Raw genomic sequence first — 23,878 nt, 5'->3', positions numbered from 1 at the left:
GGGTGTTTTGTCTGAGTGTATGTCTGTGTACCACTTGTGTGCCTGGTCCTGTAAAACCCAGAAGAGGGTATCTGATGCCCTGGAATTGGAGTTATAGATACCATGTGGGTACTGGGAATTGAACCTGAGTCCTTTGGAAGAGCAGCAGCTGCTCTTTACTGCTAGACCGTCTCTCCAGCTCCCCATCTAAAAACTTTTTAATAAAAATGTCTGGGCCAGAACTAGCCAGAACATTATGTCACTCGCAAAAGCTTTGTCTCAGAATCACAGTCACTATAATTAATAACTAAGACTTATACAAAAATCAGAGAATCACCAGCCTTACTGGGAACACCAAAGCATGTGTGCTCCAAGTGGGGGTGGGGCTTTTAGCTCATTGGTGCCAAATACACATGCACACTTATACACATGCACACTCACACACTCACACTGTCACACACACACACAAAGAAGTGTACATTATGCTTTTATCAACTCTTTTTTTTTTTTCTTTTGGTTTTTCAAGACAGGGTTTCTCTGTGTAGCTTTGGAGTCTATCCTGGAACTTACTCTGTAGACGAGGCTGGCCTCAAACTCACAGAGATCTGCCTGGCTCTGCCTCTTGAGTACTGGGATTAAAGGCGTGTGCCACCTCTCCCTGGCTATCATCACATTCCTTAAGCTTACAAGAGTTTTCCTGTCTGGAAATTTTAGAAACTTTTTCACAATATTATGAAAAGTGGCTCAGTCCCTATTTACTTAGCTCTTGCTCTCTGCCTTCTATTGAGAGGTTTTTGAAAGAGAGGCAGAGGAGGAAAGACTTGAGTAATGTGGGGAACACTGGGTGGAGATTCTTTGCTATGCCCAGCAGCCTTCAGAAATTAGATTATCTCTCAAATTTGCACACAGACTTATTATCATCCTGACTGCAATCATGGAGAAGATGAATGGGGCATGGGCATGAAGACAATTTAATGAAATGAGTTTCTTCTCCTTTGAATCCTTTGAAGAAGAGAATCATTAGACAGAAACTTGTATTTACCCAGGTTATGAAGCATGTCAGCTTGGTGATGTGCTCTTGGCACTAAGTCCTTAATTAGAAATTCCTTGAGAGCTGCTTCCAACAGGTGCTCCAAGACAAAAGGATGAAATAATCTAGAAGGGGACCCCTCTCTAAGCACAGAACACACAGGCTCAGATGAACTGGAAGGAATAACGTGTCGGTAGTAAGAGAAGTGTCATGACAGTGTGCTGGATTTTGAACGAGAGCGTGTCCAAGGTGGTGGTTGTGAGTATCACTCCTGTTAGTGGTATCTAAGAGTCACTTATTCTTGGGGTGACATTTCTAAAACAGTTAAAGTCTGGAAATGCGACATTAGATATGAGACTAAAAACTTGTTAGCAGACATCCATTGAACATATTTAATTTACCCTTATAGAATCATGCAAAGTTGTTTTCTAGTTCAGTCCATTCTGAAGTATTAAAGTCAAGTAGGTTGTATTGCATGATGTAGAAGTGTATCTCTCTATCAAATGAGTTTTTTGAATTAACTGTGGAGTTGTCATTTTTTAGAGTGCTTTAAAGATGTTCTACCTCTTCTCACTATGTCAATCCCTGTTGCCTTAGAAGAGCCTATGCTTGTCAGTTGATCACGTATTTAAAACAACTTTAACAAAATCAGTCATTTATTCTTATCTGTCATCACTGCTAAGCTCTAATCTGTAAGAAATAAGTGTATGGAGTGGTTCTGATGAATACTGACAAGCTCTCCATTTCATCTGAAAAGACTGAAGAGCCCCAAGTGATCCTGAGTGGGGGAATGGTGGACAATTGCATTGATCATGTCTCCTTTTGTTATATCCTAGCTCTCATGGCTGGCAGTAAATTTCTATCTATTTATTGACACATTCTGTTGGTATGCCGAAGAGGAGGCTTTCTTTTATACACGAGTTATTCTGGGTGTAAGTAGATTTAATGACAATCTGTTATTGTTTCAGAAAAGAAAGTGCATTCTATGTTTCCAGGCTTCCGTGTTTTCACCATCCCTCCTTTTTATGTTTCTGACTTATGGACAGTCTACACTGGCATGGGCCCGAGCATCTGCAGTGTGCCTGAACTTGAACTGCCTGCTAATTCTGTTACCCGTCAGTCGTAATTTCCTTTCACTGGTGAGGGGAACGAGTATGGTACGTACTAAAATGTTTTAAGTAAGCTCAGTTGTTCCTTCCTAACATAGTGCAACTGAAGGCCAGAAAGATGGCCCATCAGGTATGAGTGCTTTCCATGAAAGCCTTAGGATCTGAGCTCAAATCCCCAGAAGCCATATAAAAATCCAAGTGTATTTGTATGTTTCTGTAACACCAGCACAGTTGTAAGTCAGAGGCAGGAGGATCACCAGGAATAACTGGCCACCAGCCCAACTCCAAACTCAATAAGGGCCCTTATCTCAAGAAAATAGGGCAGAGAGTGGTAGAGTAGGCTGCCTGGTGTTCTCTGGCTTTGGACTGTGTATATGGGTATACACATGCACATACATACACACATGCACCTACATTCCATACAACTACCCCATGCTCACAGTCATACACACACACACACACACACACACACACACACACACACACACTGTTTTTACAAGTGTAATTGGAAAACATGTATTTTCCTATGAAACTCCCAGTAGTTTGCATTTAAACTAGTTAAAACTGAAAGTCAGTACATCCAATTTGACTTTGGTTTTTGCCATCGACACTGGACTCCATCACTCCATCTTTTCCCACATGGAGATGAAAGGATTATGATGGTTTGAGCAAGTATTTCTGACTGTAGGGAGATAAACAAAATATTGAGACAGGCACCACTTAGGAAACATCTGAGTTCCTACCACAAGCACACTTACAGGACCCAGATAGAATCTGGTCATTTTAACTGACCAGTGGTAACACCTTTACTAATTCTATTTATTCCTCATGCTCATTACCTGCTTTCCTCTGTTAATGAAAACAACGTACAGAAAAAGAAGGTTGCCAGTCACCTTTATCAGGAGAAATACCTCATTGTGGAATCATCACAGCTTAATGAATATTAGTCACAGATTTCGAGTGGCTTTCTTTGCATAATAAGAAATAGTGTACAGGTCACTTAAAACACATGGGCGTGGGTGGCAGTTATTACTCCCTTGTTCTATACTAACATGCTGACTGAGACATGACTGTAAGGTTTATTTAAGAGCTTTGAGTTATGGCCAGAGAGCTAAGAATTCCAACATTTGGACTGAGCTGAAATGTCAGCAAAACAGCTAAAAATCTTTTGTTTCCCTGTGATCGGCTGCCACTAGGTTTTAAGTCTTAAATCCCCACTTGAAGCAATGTAGATGTCCATCAAGCCTCCGTCTTAACCTCTTAGATCTCGTGGCATGTTAGATCTGTGCCCACTCCCCTAACACATTTATTCTTTTATTTTAATACCTCAGTGCTGCAGAGGACCATGGGGAAGGCACCTAGACAGAAACCTCAAGTTCCACAAACTCATTGCCTATGGAATAGCTGTTAATGCAGGTAAGAGCTTACTAATCATGTAATGGGCTTGGAACTGTCTCAATGTCTAACTTCACAGTTTTGTTTGAATCTCTCCCAGTCTCGCCTCTAGAGGAAAGAAACTTTCACCCATTATCTGACCACAAGAAACCTTGTATTCACATTTTTTTCAATTTCTAATCTATACTTAAATGAATTTTTCCATAATAATGCCTCAATTGTCAAAGGAAGAGAGATTTCCTTTTGTTTGTGAATAAGTGACTTGTTTGCTGTACAGTGACAGATACTATTTAATGCTATTTAAATGAGCATTTTGCTATTCGTATAATCCAGAACAAAAATCGACTTAGAGCCAAAGTCTCAATCATATAATAGGAAAATGGTTTATTGCCATTTAATGAATGTTAGACACAGATAGGATAGTGTTCTCCTTTGTGTGGTGAAGATACCTTACTCTTAACTCTGACATCAAAGGCAGGAAAATGATAAAAAAAAAAAAAAGAATGGTCATGTGAACTGGGTTCTGAATAGTGTTGAGTTGGTAGACACAAAAGGGTCATGAAAACCACAGATTGTATCATCATATGAACAGCTATTGTTACTGTTACACTTGTCACTTAAGGAGGAATTAGTATCTATATGCAAGGTAAGACACTCACCAGGAAGAAAAGAATGAAAAGAGAGGTATCAATCAGCTGACTTGTGGTTTTGCTGGGAAACAAAGACATTGAAATAAAAGGCCACCAGAACGATAAAGAGTTATGATTCAGGACTCTTCCTCTCAAACTAATTTAACTATAAAATGTTTTCCTCATTTGTTTTTATTCTCTCATGCATAAAAAATAGCAGAGTAAAAGGAACACTCAAAACAAATGTGAATTTAATTAAGCAACAAGACATGACAGACGGTGCCCGAGTGCCAATTAACACAACTTTGGGTGTGCAGTGAGACATGTGGAGAAGATTCTCCCCATTGATTGTCTTAAACGCCAGATCAAACCAACTCAAGATGTGCGTTACAGAAGGTCTTTGTGGTTTGTGAGGAAATTAGTGTAAAAAAATAATATCAAGTCCTAGATGAAACAGCTGGTGGATGGAGGGTTAAGGTTTGGACAAGGCTGGTCTAGCTGCATGTCTCAGGGCCTAGAACACTGCAGAATACACCCGTGTGCTTGCAAATGAGGGGCAATGTCAGTAAATAGACATCAGCTTGGAAATGGAAGCCTTCCACACTTTGAAGCTATCAAACATCAGCATTAGTTTCCCCCTGAGGGCACTGAGCTCCCAGCAACGGGTGGCTTCCAGGCATAGGCCAGGAAATGAGAAGGAATTCTAGGAATCTCTGGGCTTGCATTAAAATCTTCAAAATTCCTTATTTTTGCATTAACAATAGAGACTGAACACAGTAAAGAGTCAAGAAGGATCTTCTTACTATACATAGCTTACAGGCAGACTTGAACTCTATAAGAAAGTTGTAAGGACATAAAAAAGGGGGGGGCATCAAAATACATTAGAAAGGAACATAAAGGCTACATGAAAACATGAGTTGGAAAGGCTTTCTTCTTAAACCTCTAAGTATATATTCTTTATATGTGCTCATATGTCAATAGTATGAATGCATAGGTAATATACATTGAATGCCTCCTATGAGCAGGGTACCCTGATAAGACCTATTACCTTTTGAATCCCCTGTGATCGGTGCTATTACAGGGTGGTGAGAAATTTAATGTGAGCAGTATTTTCCTAGGATCATGTGACCAGCTTCTTTTTTAGTTCCACTATTGCTAGCTGTATGAGCTCAGAGTAGGTCTCCTCAGCACTCTGTGGAATTAAAAGAGCATGATAGCATATAGTTTCTCACTTCTGTGAGATATGTAGACTAAATCTGCTTGGGAATCTGAAGAATACAACGTCATTTGCTCACTTGCTGTAATTGCAAATAAGGTCAAGTCCAAGCCCCAGAGCATGGCAGATGGACTCCACAGCTAACTCACCACACCCTCGTTGACTTTTTCCCTTGGGTATTCTCCAGAGTCTTGGATGCCTTTGCTCAGATGTCCCCTTTGCTGAAATTCCCTCTTCTTCCTGGTCCTCCCGGAGTAAGACACTACCATACCGAGGAGAACCCACTTGTCTTAGGCCCCATACTTTACCTACGTGCCACACTCCCTAAACAAGAGTAATGATCCTGTTTCTGAGAGCCTTGGAGGCATGGGGAATCTCTTGAATCTTAGCAGCCCTGGTCACTAACATAACACTGTAACCAATTTGATCAAACCCTGGTGAGTGATATCTAGCTACATGCAAGAGAGGCTGGAGAAATTGATAGGAAAGGCACAAGGCACAAATGCCCGAGCTCTGGGTGGATGATATAGAGTTTGAGGGATGAATGGACTCAAAACCATACTAATCATTCAAGATTATAAATTCACATTCTGCGCGGCAAGGAGAAAAACCAGGATGTACTTTCTCCCTCTTCCCCTCAAAAATCTCCAAAGGGCATTAGTATTCTTTCCAACCCACTTCTCTTGAACTTTGCTGCTCTGCTCTGTTCCTGAATATCTCCTGGGGCTCACCCTGGCAGGGTCAGAGCTGTATCTCGGAGCAAAGTACCCTCATCTGGTCTTCCATGGCAACCAGCCCCACTGCTGTGGTTTCCAGCCCAACAAAGGCAGGATGGTGGAAAGGAAATTCCCCCCCTCATCCAATCCTTGACAAAGCAATTACTGCATTTCACATTAACTAAGAAATGTGGCTAGCCACTGTGCTTTTAGTGGGGGTGGGGGTGACACTAAGTCCCGGTTTCATAGCTATACCTTGCCTCTTTCGTTTGTCCTTCTGTGTATTCATGGGGGAGCAGCCGCTGTGTCCCTGGACTGATTTTATTAGCCTCGCCCATTATGCTGCTTTTCAAATAGCCAACTGGCTTAATAGAGGTGTGTAACCTTGGAAGAAATGCATCGCGGAGAAGTTCGCATGCCAACCTCTAATTTCTCATCCGTTCCCCTAGAAGTTGAACTGCAGGCTCTAATTGGTCGGATCATTAAAGGATGTAATTAGAGACTGGTGGATGTAGGCTAGGGAGGGGAGGGAAGAGGCAAAACAATGCTATCTCTAATCAAGGGCATCACCGAAAAGGCAGTGACAAGAGCAGTTTCTTCCTGCCTTCCTGCTTGCCTGCCTGTGATAAGCAGGAGCCCCCTCCAACCACGAATAAATCGTGTTCAGGGACCTGTAAGCCCACTGGTATAAAAATCGTAGTTTCACAACCTTTACGTTCTTATTAATGTGGGTTTTTCTGGATTCCCTGGTCCATGGCAGACCTTGAAGACCCCTCCAATTGAAAAGCAGTACTTGGAGCCTGGGCTTCCACCAACGGAGGTTGTAAATTGTGACCCACACAGCTCTTTCCGCAAATTCTGCAGCTTGTGTCTGCCAGGTTCCAGGGGTGTAAAATTACCCTGAGTGCAACTCTTGATGAGTTGCTAAAATTAGCTCACAAACATCAATAAACAGAACAGGGGCAGGTTGAGAAAAGAGGCTACAGAATAAAGGTACTGAGAAAATAATAATTTGGAGCTCCCGAAGTAGAGGCAGCCCCAAAGGCACAAGCTCCTCCGGATCTGATCGCTAACAAATTGTTAGGGACCAGTCACCAGTTCCACTGGAGGTACTCAGAGAGCCAACAAGGCTCCACCCGGAGTTCTGCCTCATAGGCTTTAATGGGATTTACAAACACATGGCTCACAGTGTGCCAGAATGGATCGGTTCCCTACCATACCCGGCACTGGAATGTCAGTCAGATTCTGGCTTCAGAAGCATGGGGAAGATTCTCTCCTGGGTCTCCGTTTCTATGCCTGCTTTAATTAAGAAGTGGCTAAGTCCAGACCCACTGTTCTATCTGACAAGCAGGCAGAAGGGTACTAGAACTGACCCCTTTCCAAGATTCCCCTCAATTATATCTCCTTTGATCTCCGGGGGCGGGGAGGAGGGGGGCGGGGCAGGCTAAGAATGCAAAGAAAGATGCAAAAGGCACTTTCTCAGGGCAACCGGCTCTAATTGTAGCCTTTATGATTTTTTTTTTGTCTGCTCCTCAATAAATCTTCCTCATTTGAACTCAGAAGTTCACAGACCAAGTAAATGCACATGCACAGCATTGCTATGATAGCTGGTCTCTTGAGAAGTACTTGGGTGAGAAAATAGAATTGTAGGAAGACTGGCTGACAGCCTGGTGCATTCAGGTGGGTTATGGGAAGAGGTACCTTGAGCTCTTGCCAGCACACAACAGTGTACACCATGGAAAGTCCACAGGGGCACATGAGAAGCTCATTTTCAGCCAGTGGCACTGGATTCAGTGCAAAACTGAAGATCTTCCATTGAAACCACTCAGTATGGAGTTTTGGAAACAAATTAGCATATGAATTTCACATCTGTAGATACTTTTTGAATGAAAAGTGTTTTCAGTGAGCTTCAGAGAAATGCACGGGCATCACATGATGGAAGAGAGCTAAGATGCCATGTGGGGGTATGGGTATTTTTTTTTTGCCCAATCTACCCATTTGACAGATGAGAAAATAGAGGCAGAAATAAATTAGGTAATTGAAAAGCATCCACTTTGGTGTTCTTTCTGCTAGACACTAACACCCCATCTAATATGATGAAAGTATCTCAGTGACTGTGAAGGATAGAAACCAACCACACCAGTATCTTAAACCCATTTCAGAAATAGCTACGGTCATACCACAACGGTTTGATTGTTTATATTAAAAAGAATAAGATGTACCTTTTTTTGCTTTTGTTGTTGTTTTTGTTTTTTGTGGGTTTTGTTTGTTTGTTTTGTTTTTTGTTTTTTTGGTTTTTCAAGACAGGGTTTCTCTGTGCAGCTTTGGAGCCTTTCCAGGATCTCGCTCTGTAGACCAGGCTAGCCTCAAACTCACAAAGATCCTCCTGCCTCTGCCTCCTGGGATTAAAGGCGTGTGCCACCACCGCCGCCTGGCTCTGTACTGTTTTAAGAAAGAGAGAAAATACAGTGTCTGAAATGATCCAAAGCAATGCCTTTCCGGTTTCCTTCAGGCCCCAGCAGTCCTGAGTTCAACAGCTCAGAGCTGCCAATCTAGTCCTCAGCATCACTGCAATCCAAGAGGAGAATAAAGTGTTGACACAGTCAAACAGGCTCAGGTGGTTTCTACCCATGACATCCCTGCGATCGAACTAAGATATTACACATTTACTCCACTTTGTCAAACCAAACCCAGGTGGAGAAGGCAGAAGCAAAAGAAATTTAACATATAAACTTCAAAGTACATGAAAAATATGAGTAACCTGGTTCTAGCATAGTCCCTTAGAGGTCACCTCTTAAGGGGTCTCTTGGGTTTCCTTCTCCACTTCATTAGCGCCTGCAGCTCAAACAGAAGACACATGGTTATCGAAGTGATTCAGCTGCTCCACGTCCTGATTCATCTATTCCACATACTTTAGGGACACTGTTAGATTCTCATGTGGAAATCAACCTAATAGGAAACAGATTGTGATCAACAGCTTATTACAAGGGAAAGCAGTCCTAGAAAAATGGTTTCTTCCTGACAGTTGGCCATCAATGGCACATTGGTAAACCAGTCCCACAATATAATAGGAAAATCAGTTTCTAATCCTGTGAAATGGGCATGCTCTCAGTACCTGTCTCCATGGACAGAGAATGAAAAAGGGCAAAGGGCAAAGAAGTGAGTGGGGAAAGGGGTAAAATGGAAACAAACTCTTAGGATAACTGTGGTGATGACCTCAAACACCAGGGTAGAGCCTTAGCCTTAGAGACAGGGTGGTGCCACACCAAAAGACCCAAGTAAGACAATCTGAGTTTGATCTAAGTTCACAGGAAGAACTATTCAGAATAAACATCAAAGTCAGTCAAAATAAAGTATATAGCCCATATGTCCAAAGATTGGCCTTGAGGTCACATAAGCAGGTTTTCATCCATCCTTCACCATTGTCCTCTTGAATACTGGTCTGTAAAATGGGGCTTAGTGCCTGCAAACCAAATCAGGTAGATACACCTACATTGTTGACAGCATCCAGTATACAGTAAGCATTCTGTATAGGTTAGTTATGAGAAATACAACTCATTTTAAAAAATATTTTTTTTATTTTTATTAAAATAAAAAAGATTTTAAAAATTAGGTCAATTATCAGAAATTTAGGATATGATGTCTGTGTTGAATTTAGCAAGCAGTTCCCATTTTACCTACACGAGAAGGTTGATGGCAAGTGAGCCTTTCTCTCCTCGGATTCCTGGGCTGAGCAAGAACGGCCACATACAGTGATGGAGTTTGAGTATTGTCCGTTTTCATTCCTCTGTGGAAATGCCTGATGCTGGGCATTTTATAAAGAAAATAGATTTGCTTATGAAGTGAGAATACTAAACAATGGCCCAAGTTCTTTCAAGAGGCCCCAAGCTGTGCTGCATCAGGGCAGATAGCATTGTGTCTGGACCATACAGAGAGGGAAAGATCAGTGTGACACCTGAAGCTGGAGCATAGGAAGGGCTAGTAATGACCTCCCTTCAGGACCACCTCTTCAAGGTCTCATCACTCCTCAACATTGCCAAATCCGTGTTACTATGTGAACCTTAGCAGGGACAAGCTACATACAAACCATGACAGTTCCTAAGGAGAAAATACACTATTTATTGGATGAAAACCTCACTGAACTCATAAGAAGGCAATAAAGATGACAGCTATAGAGATACTCTCACAAGCTTTACTTTGTTTGGGGAGCTTCAGAAGTATGCCCGACTTAACTTTCAACTTAAAGCTGAAAAAAAAAATCACACCAGAAATATACAACAATTAATAGACACCTCCAATCAGAGCACAATCAATTGATTTCTTAGCCGTCTTTTTAATCCCTCTGTCTTTCTGTAATCTCAATGTCATTTAGCAAATCATTATGAATTTTTTATTTACCACCCTATTTATTTACCAACGCTAAGCAGGTGTGTTCAGCTCAGGTTTCAAGGAGGGACAAGTGTCGACGAGTCAAAGTCCTTTGGAGACATGCAAGCACAAATAAATCTGAGAAGCTGTAATCAAATTATCGTGTGTGTGTGTGTGTGTGTGTGTGTGTGTGTGTGTGTGTGTGTGACTAAAGAGTGTGTATACAAAACAACTTTTGAATGGAGTCTTAAAGCATGAGCAGAGCTTTACTATTCAGAAAAGGAACTAATTTTGATAGAAGGAGCTCAGGTAAAAAAAAAAGAAAATTCTGCTAAATAGAAGATGGCATGTCTAAATAAGTGTGCAGCTAGGACCACAGGCACCAGGACAGCAGCAGTGTTCTGAGAAGTCTCGTGTGTGTGCATTCACACCTGCACACTTGTGTCTATGGAGGCCTAGAGTTGGCACTGGGTATCTTCCTCAGTTGTTTTCTACTTTTTTTTTTTTTTTTTTTTTTTGAGACAGAGTCTCTCCGTAAGCCTGGAGCTCACCATATTTCTTGGCTTGACTGCCTGGCCAGCAATTCCAAGTATCTACCTCTTTCCCCCACCTCTGCCCCACCCAGCATTGAGGTTATAAACCTGCACTGCTGTGCCTAGCTCCTATACACAGGAGCTGATGCAGAGGCCATGGAGGGGTGCTGCTTACTACCTTGCTCCCCATGGCTTGCTTAGCCTGTTTTCTTATAGAACCCAGGACCACCAGCCTAGGGATGGCTCCACTCAACAATGGAGTAGGCCCTATCACATCAATCACCAATTAAGACAATGCCCTGTAGACTGGCTCACAGCTTCCAATGGAGGCAGTTTCTCAATTGAGATTCCTCCTCTTAGGTGACTCTAGTTTGTGTCAAGTTGACATAAAACTAACCAGCACAATAACCGTGTCCTGATATCATGACTTACACCACTTCTAAAATGATTATATATTTGAAATTAAATCATGGCAAATTGAGGTTACTTTATTTCTTAATATAATTAAAATGCATGTGGCAAACCATACACCATATGTCCCACTCCATTCAAGACACTAGGAAAAATGCACAAATAAGTCATTTATCCTTGGCACTTGCCAAAACCATAACTGAGAAACTTAAGGAAGCAGCATGATGTTTTGAAAGAATTCAAAGGGATGAGTTTGGTACAGCCTATGTCTGATGTTTCTTCATCCTCCTCAGTGATCCACATTGTGGCACATTTGTTCAACATGGAGCGTTACCACCTGGGTCAGGCCAAGGATGCTGAGGGATTGCTGGCTGCACTTTCCAAACTTGGCAATGCACCAAATGAGAGCTACCTCAATCCAGTCCGCACCTTATCAACAGTGAGTTCATGCATGCTAACCAGCCTCGCTTCTGCAGAATCCCTCTCTTCCAGTCCCTGAACCAAGAGCAATAGATTTCAAAAGCTTTACATAAAAGAGCTAGATAAAAGAGGTTCCTGCCAAATGCTAATATCCATATCACCTTTCTTTTTGAAAAGCTAGTTTTCCAACCATTAATGTGGCTGGAAGGATATGAGCAAGGAGAAAACATACTCTGCTTAATTAATTTATAGTAAAGGTATATACATGGTATTTTAGAAATGCAAAACCTCTTAAAGCCCTAATACTATGAATTTTAAAAGTGGCTCCTGATCATATTTCCTTCACTGATATTAGATTCATAAAGCATGTAGCATCTAAATCCAGAAATGATAAATTGGATGCTTCATTTTCAACCTGAAAATCATTTTCTGGGTCTGTTCTCTGCACCTCCTATTCTGGCACATGTGTGAACAGCTGGTTTGCCAAACCAAATACTGATCAAAGAAGGTCATTTCAGAATGACAACCACATGGCCAGTGACTCCATTAGTGCTAATATCTAAAGGCATAGAGTAGTAGAGGCAAAGACTTTCTCTCCCTCAGCTCACCCTTACATCTTCTCTTACTGGTTTATCCAAACATTTTTCTATGGACTGCCATATTGGAACAAAGACCAATTTTTTTTTGTCTAGAAAAAAATAATCTGTTTTCTAAGTCTTAAGTCCATAGGGGTCTGCCTGACTGTTATTACCTGGGCCCTATCTATAAGCGGTGAATTTGCTCATGTTCCTTTGAGATGGAAAATTCAGATTCTAGTTAGGAGGAGATTCTTCCAAATCAAATTCTTGATTCTCTCGTGAAGGCTTACAACATCAGGCCATTAATAAACTGAATTCCCTTTTCTTAACTGACAGCAATTAGAAGCACAAATTTCATAGCTACAAATCAAAACTACAGATGCCCTAAGCATGCAAAAATGCCTTTAATGCCATTTTGTTGAATCTCAGAATTTATCTGGCCACCTGTTTGGGTCTACATTTTCCCCTACTAAGGCTTTACAAAATTTACTGCTCACCAGAGACTCAAGAACAAATCTCAACATCTTGAAGAGACTATGCAATAAATAGTATTTATTATAAATAACCTTTAAAGCAATTTAACAAGCTAATTAAGCTACTTCAAACACAGTTGTTTCAAAATTTTAGAAGCAATATACTATGTAAGTACTAATTAAGCTCTGAAGCCCCTCTAATTTGGGTATTTGAAGAGATGATTATCAATAGCTCAAAACATACATTGAAGCAATTCATAGGCAATGCACTGGGATTGCCTTAAACTATTCATAGCAACTCAGACCAGTCCATAAATGTATCACATGGAAACAAGGAGAAATCGCTTTAACAGTTTAAAAAAAAAAGATTTTTAAATTAGCACATCAAATGCTGTAAATTGACTTCTAAAGTTCTGAGTGTACTTATAAAAAAAAATCTTTAAAATGTTTTCCATATACCCTCTTTCAGCTTTATTCCACTTTTCTATTCTGTGAAAAGAAGAAAGTAAACAATGGAGAGGTCCCTGTCCAAATTACTTCCAAATCTCAAAGCAGCCTAAATTAATGAGGTTTTACTGACAAAAGATATAGTGTGAGTTTATTGAGCTGGTAGTTGGCTCAGTGATGGGAACACGGGGTATGAATACTAATGGCAAAGCAAGAATATGGGAACTCACAATAAAAACAAAATGCTTTGCAATTAATATTCTTAAAGGCTATTTAACTGCCCCTCATACTCATGGGTCAGAATCCTGCCCTTTGGGGAGTACCCACCAGATAAGAATAGCTGTACTCTTATTGATCACAGAGGATTTACCAAGCCTTATTCCAAGGCCCCCTGAGATAATGTGAAGGAAATGCAAGTCATGGTCCTTCCAATTAAAAAGCTAGAGCAAGGCATAACCACCAGGGGAACAGAGCATGCGACTACTTTATTAGGAGTGCCCCTAAGGAAACTCTCCCCCCAAAAGTGTTTATTAATGTTAAGATGCAATTAAGCATGGCGAACCACGTTTTTAATCTTAAAAAATTTAAAACCTGAAATTTGAGCTTATTCTGCAGCACTGTTCTTCAAATGTCTTCTAGTACAAAATAGTAGCTTTGACAATAAAATTAATTCATGCAAATGGAAAAATATGTACTTAATGGCATGGTATTTTATAAAATTTGAGTAAAGTAAATACCCAGGGTAAGACAGGGGAAGAAAGAAAAATTTGCAGAGCTGGTTTCTTGAAGTGTACCTGGACCTTGTTGAGGTCCTGTGCACTGGAGCAAAACGCTCTAAATTGCTCTTTGCTTGGGTCCCCTAGTACTGATCCTGATCCAAGTGCAAAAATCCAAAATATTAATTTGGTGGTACTTGTATCTCCTAGAGCACAACCACTGAGCTACTAATGACTATCTCAGGGATTACTGGCCTGGTGATCTCTCTGGCTTTGATCTTGATTATGACCTCTTCAACTGAGTTCATCAGACAGACTTCTTATGAGCTCTTCTGGTATACACACCACATTTTCATCTTCTTCTTCATCAGTCTGGCCATCCATGGAGGAGGGTAAGTCCGTTATACTCAGGGTGCGCAGATCTGTGTCTCCATGTATACACATTGCCTGACTATTGTGAAATTGTGAACAGAGCATCATTGAACATGGTTGAACAAGTGTTTGTCAAGTCCTTTGAGTGGTATAGCTGGGTGGTATGGCTGATCTACTTTCAGTTCTTTGAGAATGCTCCACACTGAGTTCCATAATTGCTGCACCAGTTTCCTAGCACACCAACAGTGAATGAAGGTCCCCTTGCCCCTGCATATCCTCACCAGCATTTCTTGTCAGATGTTTTCTCAATCTTAGCCATTTTGACAGGCTCAAGATGAAATCTCAGAGTACTTTTAATTTGCATTGCTCTAATTGCTAAGGATGCTAAACACTTTGAGATATTTTTTAAAAATATTTTTATTTTATAATTAATTTAATTTTATATATCAGCCACGGATTCCCCTGTCTTCCCTCCTCCCACTCCCTATCCCCCCCCCCCCCAATTCCCACCTCTTCCAAGGCAAGGTCTCCCCTAGGTAGTCAGCCCAGCCTGGTAAATTCAGTTGAGGCAAGTACAGTCTCCTCCTCCCTTCACCAAGCCTGAGCAAAGTGTCTCAGCATAGGCCCTAGGTTCCAAAAAGCCATCTCATGCACCAAAGACAGGTCCCAGTCCCAATGCCTGGGGGCCTCCCAAATAGTTCAAGCTCATCAACTGTCTCACTTATCCAGAGGACCTGATCCAGTTCCATGGGAGCTCCACAGCTATTGGTCCACAGTTCATGTGTTTCCACTAGTTTGGCTATTTGTCCCTGTGCTTTTTCCAATCATGGTCTTGATATCTCTTGCTCATATAATCCCTCCTCTCTCTTACCAATTGGACTATACAAAATGCCAAGTAGATGTAGGATTGCTGGAAGGCATTAAAGCTCACTAATCTACCTATTACGCAATGGTATAAACAGAGAAATTTTAAACTTTTTATTTTCTTAAATAACATGCATACAGAATGATCTAGAACCTCCTGTAGAAAGCATGAGGATGGTTGCCTAACGTCTAAGGATGTAGGTACCGAAATGCATGGTGTCTACAATATGCCTCCCATTTATCATTTACCCACCTTTGGTGACCATCATTTATGCCCTATGGATTCACAAATAGTCTTGCTCACCTAACTCAAAGAAATGTTATCAAGTTTGAGTAACTTACAAGGAACAGAGTCAGAGGCTAATGTGTCATTTCCATGACATCACACTATTCCCAAGAGCGTTATTGTTACTTCCCTACCTCCCACCTACACACACACATACACACACACACACACACACACACACACACACACACACACACACACACACACCATGTCCTGTAATACCAAAGGAGACTACTACTCCACAGCCAAGACATGTGTCTCTGGGATGCTGATGTTTCTCTGTCTATGAGAACCTAGTTTTTCAAAATAAACCAATCCATCTTCAAAAAGCACCTAGGAATTGAGCAGCTCCCAGATTCTATTACCTCAGTGATGTAATGTCATCCTGCGAGTTGATGCCAAAGCAATTTGCAAAGGTCAGTTAGTCATGCATCTGTAACAAATGCAATACAGTAGGATTACAGGACTCTTTATCCAGTGCTCCATTCATTCAGGATTCTCTTTCTACTTTTAAATGTATCAATACAGCCTCAAAGACACCTTTCAAAGTGACCTATTTTGACCTTGTCAAATACTAAGCCCACTAGTGGTCACTGGGGAGAAAAATACCATTATTCTGGGCACTTCTTTTGACTTATTCACTTGAAACTTCTAAGCACTCAGAAACAAGCTAAGAAGGGTAGAAGTTAAATCAATCTGCAAAAGGAACCAATCGTACAAAGTTAGCCAATTAGCCCAAATCAGCAATCAGAGCAAGATGAAACCTAATTAAATTCAACAGTCTACAAAAGGATGTGTTCAAACAATTTCCTTCATTATGAATTCTCTAATATAGACACTTTCAATGTGACACAGGAGACCACAGAGGGGCACTTCTTTTCTGGGATCTTCAAAGTTATCCAAAGCTTTTTAAATGCCTATTTTTAAAGATGCCAAGGGAAGTGAGTGGCAGCCCAAATTTCAAGAGATGGGAGTGTGTTTCTGGAACCCACTGCAGAGTATAAATCTGTGTAATGGCATCGCACAAAATCAGCTTGACATTTTTGTGCTATTTGTTTTGGTGTGGTGTATGTGTGTGTTCTTCTAAGTCGGATTGTTCGAGGCCAAACTCCAGAGAGTCTCCGGCTCCACAATGTCACCTTCTGCAGAGAGCGCTATGCCGAATGGGAGGCAGCTGCTTTGTGCCCAGTACCTCAATTTTCTGGCAAAGAACCTTCGGTAAGCGTGAACCCAGGAGCTTTTTAAAAATAACTGTCCCCACAGTTAAAATAACGAGAGCTTTTATAGACATGAAAAAAGAACCGCCCATGTCACCACTAGATGAAGCCAACTTTTTATTAAGTGGGCTAATGGAGAAATCGAGTTATGGATAATTTTAAAAGAGATTTACTGCCAAAAGCACTTTATTCGGCTTTGAAATGTGTTCTACTCAGGCTTAAATATGGATGTCTGATATTGCAGGACTTCATAACAGCAGAGTTATGGCTCTGAGGGAGCTAGCCTAGTGGATCACTACCCTCTGCCCCCTCAGGAGCCCTCTGCCTGACTCCTGAGTAACTGAGAGAACCAAGCCTCTTCATAAGCTTACTTTCTTTCTTTCTACAACTTTTTGCAATCCAAAGAATTAGGGGTGTCCAATTACTTTTGTTCTAATGAAACTCAATGTTAGCCAAAAATAGATTTAATTAATTTGAATATTAATTTAGTGATTTTGAAAGTGATGTTTCCTGGGTATGCAGCAGGCATTGCAGTCAGTAACATCAGTGAACAGGAACAATACTCCTGTTGGGTCTCCAATATATTAGGAAAGTGCAAACCTTTGGTTTTCCTGGATGATTGACACATGGCAGGAAGTACATGGAGTACCTACATTAAAAGGAGGAGAAGGAAGTGGAGGCTGTAGCTGGTAGAGTGCTTGCCTAGTGCACACCAAGCCCGGAGTTTAAACCCCAGCACCCCAGCAGTCAGGGAAACACATGTCTGTAACCATAGCACTCCAAGTGTGGGAGCAGGAGAATCATCAGCTACAGAGGAGGTCTCCCCAAAGCTTAACCATCTCGGAAGATAAGAGACCTTGTTTCAAAACAAACAAAAAATGGAAAATGGAAATGAGGAGGCAGCAAGCGCCCAAAATGTGTGTCATTTAAAATAGGATAATAGAATATAATAGCATATAAATTGTGAGGATTTGGGAAATTAAACATTACCATCCGAAGAATATCAATAATCATTTTTTTTAAGTTCTCAAATACAGTAAATTCACTGTCATATTTTAAGGGTGAAACTGCTGGGAGAAGTGTTTAAAACTGAGAGACGTGCCTATTAGACTGTGGTTCTTTTAATGGCTGGTATAGATTGTCTCTGTCTTAAACTCAACTCTTGGTAGTCACTGTCTGGCCTGCATATTAATGAAGAACATGAATACCTCTCTAAAATTTTCTGCCACAGCATCTCCATTAAAAAAAAAAATCAATATTCTCCCACACCTCATGAATACAGACCAGGGCCCGCTTCCAGCAGTGTATGTTGGCATTAATTATGATTAAGAGGGGGAACTTCCCCATCGCTTGCTGACTCCCCCATTATACCTCTTTGCACACCCAAACTCACAGCGTCAGTCTTTCCCATTATTTTTAATGGATCCTGATCCAAAGCGTGTGTGGGCTGTGCAATTACCGCTTGGCTGGGCTGTACAATATTCCCTCTGATGTCTTATAGATGCTGAACCAGAAAGGCATTCCAAGGACACTGAGGGGTCCTGTGCTTCACTGCGCCGGGCCTAATACCGCTTAACAAGACTCAATTTAGTCCTCTTTGCCTCTCTTTCCTGGCATTTTTATGAAAATTTTGTCTGTAGAATATTCATCAGTGATGCAATGTTGAATCAGAGAATTTTTTGTCCATCACCTTGTATAAACTGTCCAAAGGAATCCCCTGCCCTCTTTTCTCCCTTGGCTCACAGGCATACATGCCTGCAGATTTGAGTATTGCTCATGCATTCAGTCTAGCTTGGTCCTCCTTAACCAAGGGATTGGTTCATTTTTCCTGCAGATTGTAATCATACAGCTCTGCTTTTTTCACTTTCTAGGCATAATGTTAATGGTAAGAGGGAAAGTTTGGGCCCAGGTAGAGTCAATCAGTAAACATCCATCAAGTGGTATGTCACCCTGCTTGCACATCAGTAGAAAAACACAGGACTTGGGCATAAGAGTCTTACCCAAGGAGAGGTTATTGTCTATAAAAATAGTTTATCCATAACCACACACATAAAATAAAATCAAAGCCAGCCTGCCCTTATATTCTGGTAGGAATAAAAATGGAGGTATCAAGTTTCACTGTTGGTGCTGTTAAATCAATGTGTTTTCACTTCTGTTATAATGCACTCACTGTATTGTGATTTTCTGAACAGTTTGGGAGTAGGAAACAGGAAAGCTAAGAATTCATATATGTTTTCAGTACTAAAGAAGCTGACACATTAAACATTTCAGACCCTTTAAGAGATGGAGACAGTGAGGTTGAAGGTGTTCCAAAGCATTGCCTCTGGTACAAAGGCCATTCATTCCAAGCAAAGCCACATGAAGGGAAAAAAACAACAAACAAACAAAAAAAAAACAAAACAAAACAAAACAAAAAAACAAAAAAACTCCTGACTTTGTGGCAGCCTGTGGCAGTTTTTTCCCACATCCTATGACATCCCTTCCAAATCTCTGACCTTCTTCCAAGACTTCCTTTCCATGTTCCCAGCATCATTTTTATCTCTGTGAATAAACCCAAAACATTCAAGAGCTTGGCAGCAACTTAAATAAGAATATTCTCCAATCATTTTCCTGCAAAATTCAAATATACAAAAGCCCAAGATGTGAGCTGGGGAGATGGCTCAGCCAGTAAAGAGCTTTGCATGCAGATGTGAGGACTTAAGTTCAGTCCCCAGCACCTACACAAAAGCCTGGCATAGCAAAGTGTGCTTGTAATCTGAACACAGGCAGGTGGAGATAGGCAGCTCCCTGGGGCTCACTGACCAATCAATCACCTCAGCCTAATCAGTGAACCTGGTCTCAGTGAGGGATCCTATTCCAAAAAACAATGTGGAAGGCTCCTGAGGAACAATACCCGAAGTTGACCTTGGCAGGCAGGCAGGCATGCCAGCAGGCACACACACACACACACACACACACACACACACACACACACACACACACACACCACACACACACACACACACACACATACACTTCATGAAGTATCTGAAAATACAGGCAGGAGCATGATCTCTCCATCTATGCTGATTCCCACAGCTGGACCACTTTCCTAATATCACTGGTTGTACCTCACCTCACTCCTGAACTTCTAAGGGACTCTGGGAGTATCACCATATAATAAGCTTCCCTATCTTCTCCTGGAGCAATTTATATAGTAGAATAGAGCTAGAGCAAAGGATTAATGGCTTACATTCTCCTTCCTGACTAACCATGGAAAGAAAAATAACTCATTCCATTTCATCGATGTGGAAAAAAATCAGAGGCCACGGCTGATTTGACACCACCAAAATGAACGTTGTGATGTCTAAAACGTGTGTTTTCAAATGGCTATGGAAGATTATTTGTGAAAACACACACAGACTACATGAATGTCTTTGCAAATCTTTCTCTCATGTAGAAAGAATTGTTGCTGTCATATCTCTTAATACCCAAACCACAGCTTAAAATACTCTCTGGCCTGCTCAAGCATGAGGAAGCTACGGCTTCACTGACTTGGTCCGGCTCCATCCTTCGACCACTTCCTCTGTTTTCCTCCTCTGGTCCTGTCTCACCATAGCACGAGTGGACAAAAGGGTTTATCCTCCCTGCTGAATTCCACTGAGGCAGAAAAAGTGGGTCAAATTGCTTTGTGTTGCCTGAATATGTCCTCGTGTTGATCAAGCAAGCAAGAGGCCCCCAGGAAAGAAGCAGACAGGCTGATAGGCGAGGACAAGTACCATGCAAACAAAGCCAGGACTAACCAAAAAAAAAAAAAAGGAAGGGAGGGAGAGAGAGAGGGAGGGAGGGGTTAAAAATAAGAAAGATAATTTAAAAGAAATAAAAATTGTATCAAAAAGCTATGGTCTTGGAGATGGAGCCAATAAGGACATAATGAGTAGAAAGCGTTTAAAGAACACACCAACTCAAAAGAAGCATGTGCCTTCCCTGCTCCTAAGATCTTATTGAAGAACTTAGATCATGGTAGATTCAGAATGGCAAGAAGGAAATTCAAGAACATTTTCCAAGCCTTGAGGTCCAATGAGGCTCTCTGATATCCAGCCAAGCTTCCATCAGCAATTCAAACCCATTCCCAGAAAATCAGAGTTCGTTTATGTTTTGTTTTTTCTATAAGATTAAGGCAAGATTTCAGGAAAAAAAAAAAAAAAAACCCTTGACATCTAAAATTCAATAAGCTCAGGAATCGCTGTTGTTTAATAAAGCAAGCTTCGGGATCTATTCTGGTGTTAGTCAGGAAGTAGTGGGACTCCATTCCTGCAGTATAGTTAGTACTCAAGGGAGGCAGCTGAGATTCTGTAAAAACAGAATCTGTGTGCTGGGTCCACCCACACCCATATCTTCACCAGATACCATATCATGTCAAAGGTATAGCTTGATCAGACTGAGCCTCCGTTTCTTCTATGAAATGAAGAGGCTATATCATATATCAATACCTGATGCATATATAATGTAAAGATTGTTTAATATTGAACTACAAAAATTACAAGTTCCCATTCCTTCCCATCTACTGGAGAAACACCCCTTATGTTTACACAGCACCTGAGACAAGAATAGGCTGCCAAATAGTGGGTCATCTATAATGAGATTATACTCAAAATATAACATAATAATTAATAACTTAGTAATAGTAATTTTAAGCATGAAAATTTTCATTATCATAGCTCTCCAAACAATTGTTGATGTCTTTGTTCTGATCCTCTGAGACTCAAGGTGTTCAAGAAGCTAGCTTGAGTTTTTTTTTCATTCCAAATAACATTGTGTGTATGGGGGCAGGGAGAGAGTGGGTGTCTGTATTCAGACAGATCTCCTAGTTGTGAGGCACTATTTGCTCCCAACACTACTATTTGAAACTCCTTATGTTGGCTGAAAAATGCTCTTTTGTAAGCCCTTGACTTTGGCTGGGTTTGGGAGCATTTACAACCCTATCATACATAACATAAACACCAATCTGCCTTTCTTATTTCTTTGAAAATTCAATTATTTCTAATTACATAAAGGCATCATTGATCAAGTAAGCATAAAAACCCATAGAGGAGAATTTAATCTCCTAAATAAGATTGTAGACTTTAAGGAATAATTAAATGTTATCGTATTTAGTACACAGAGACATCTTGGTTATTGATAGCTGCACCAATCTTAAGGGAAGTATCTTAGTCCCTTATAGTTATCATACTATAAATTGATACCGTGCAAATTAGAAATTTTTGGATTTTCATCTCTCTCCCCCTCTTTCTCCAGGCCTGGAAATGGGCTTTGGGCCCTGTGGTCTTGTACGCATGTGAAAGAATAATTAGGTCCTGGAGATTTCAACAAGAAGTTGTCATTACCAAGGTATGCTTATAGCTTTATGTCCGAATAAAAGCCTGAGTGTAGATGAAAATTTTTTATTAGCCCAAGTTTTTAATTTGCCATTTTTATTGCAGAATGGCCTGTAATTTAGAGGCTCATCTTCTGTTCTAATAATTGCTTGTATCGGGGCATCTTTCAGTGCAACCAATTTTACTGGAGACAGGGATCAAGGCTCCATGCTGGCCCACGGAATTCTGATCGAAGCTTATGGCATGGCACTGGAGTTAGCTACATTTCTCTTTACTATGGTTTCTCTCTAGTGAGGAAAAGACAAGGAAACTACTAAGAATGCTTTATGCTGGCCATAGCAACTTCAGATACCATCTAAAGGTGAAATTGTGCGAGCATACCAGTATCACTTGCACAGCTTCAAGCATGCACAGTCTTACCTAGGAGTACTGAGCACAGGCTTGAGATGAAGCCACAGGTTCAGGATATGAAGGGTGCTGGAAGTTTAAGATGGAGAGGGTGGGGATATACACAGTGCTGTTTAGTGGTGTGCACCATGGTGGGACTTTCCTGTCTTGCTATTCATCCCTATGGCTCTTTAGTTTTTGCTTCATGCTGGAGGAATATAGGAACAGACAGGCAGAAAAAGCATTCCCCCCAGATTGACAGAAATACAAAGTACTCTCTTGTCCTAGTTGGGGTTATTATTGCTGTGATGAAACACCATGACCAAAAAGCTGATGCAGAGGCCATGGAGGAGTGCTGTTACTAGCATGTCCTCCATGGCTTCCTCAGCCTGTTTTCTTATAGAACCCAGGACCACCTGACCATGGATAGCACCACCTACCATGGGCTGGGCCCTCTCCCGTTCATCACTAATTGAGAAGATGCCTTACAGATGGGTCTCATGGAGGCATTTCCTCGATTGAGGCTCCTTCCTCTCTGATGACTCTAGCTTGTGTCCAGTTGACACACAAAACCAGCCAGTACATCTCTCCACTCCCAAGTGTTAGCTAGTACACTTTTAACAGAACACTACAACCCTTCACTGTCTCTTGAAAGAAGATGAACAAGGAAATGCTCTAGTGTGTTTCTGTCTTGCTGAGTTCAGCTTATTACCACGGGATGTCAACCCAGACTGGAACAACTACACCTGTCACTAGAAAGACCATTTTGCAGCTCCATCTGAGGCAAGGTCAGAAGGGAGAACAGAAGCCAAGAACTAAAGATATCACATGCTGGAAGGAGCTCCTCACATGAAAAAGTGTCATCCCAGCATTCACATACTGGATGGTGTGCTTGTATGTGTTTATGATAAAAGACATAGAGGTATGCAGAGAGTTTTCAGGAAACAATGGATATCTACGGAGGGCAACTGCTTCTGTTCTCAGATGAGCCATCAGCATAAAATCCTTGAAGAAGCTTTACAGGGCTTCCCTCAACCCAAAACTTAGAACCCAGACAGTACTTAGTAAAAACGCAACAAATAAAACATTTTGGGGAAAAGTGGAAAGCTGGTAATTTTTCCTTCACTATGTAGAAAATTCCAGGGTTAATTCTCAAGAAATTGAGAAAACATGCAGTTAATTGCCAAACATAACAAATTACTGGGTTTTTTTGTTTTTATTTTTGTTTTTGTTTTTGTTTTGTTTTGTGTGTGTGTGTGTGTGGTTGTTGTTTTGTTTTGTTTTTTAAAGTAAAGATGGTGTGGCAATTATTTTAATAAGCTTGAGTAACTTTATGGGCTCTGCATTCATGCCAGCTTATACTCAATTAGAAATG

At 41.0% G+C, this 23,878-nt stretch overlaps 1 protein-coding gene across 1 annotated transcript in view; it reads left to right on the top strand.

Annotated features, from left to right (window-relative positions):
• The first annotated feature begins 1,173 nt into the window (after positions 1 to 1,173).
• Positions 1,174 to 23,878, top strand: part of Nox3 (NADPH oxidase 3) — a 58,078-nt gene continuing 35,373 nt past the window's right edge. Inside the window, exons 1-8 of the mRNA XM_036169281.1 lie at positions 1,174 to 1,267; positions 1,846 to 1,941; positions 2,056 to 2,166; positions 3,450 to 3,534; positions 11,680 to 11,825; positions 14,231 to 14,412; positions 16,631 to 16,760; positions 22,037 to 22,129. Of these exons, the coding sequence (XP_036025174.1) occupies positions 1,220 to 1,267; positions 1,846 to 1,941; positions 2,056 to 2,166; positions 3,450 to 3,534; positions 11,680 to 11,825; positions 14,231 to 14,412; positions 16,631 to 16,760; positions 22,037 to 22,129 (891 nt within the window). The 5' untranslated portion in view covers positions 1,174 to 1,219. The remainder of the gene's footprint in view (positions 1,268 to 1,845; positions 1,942 to 2,055; positions 2,167 to 3,449; positions 3,535 to 11,679; positions 11,826 to 14,230; positions 14,413 to 16,630; positions 16,761 to 22,036; positions 22,130 to 23,878) is intronic.

Source organism: Onychomys torridus, chromosome 19, assembly GCF_903995425.1.
Source record: "Onychomys torridus chromosome 19, mOncTor1.1, whole genome shotgun sequence".
Classification (NCBI taxonomy): Eukaryota; Metazoa; Chordata; class Mammalia; order Rodentia; family Cricetidae; genus Onychomys; species Onychomys torridus.
This window is presented reverse-complemented; position numbering and strand designations above follow the sequence as displayed.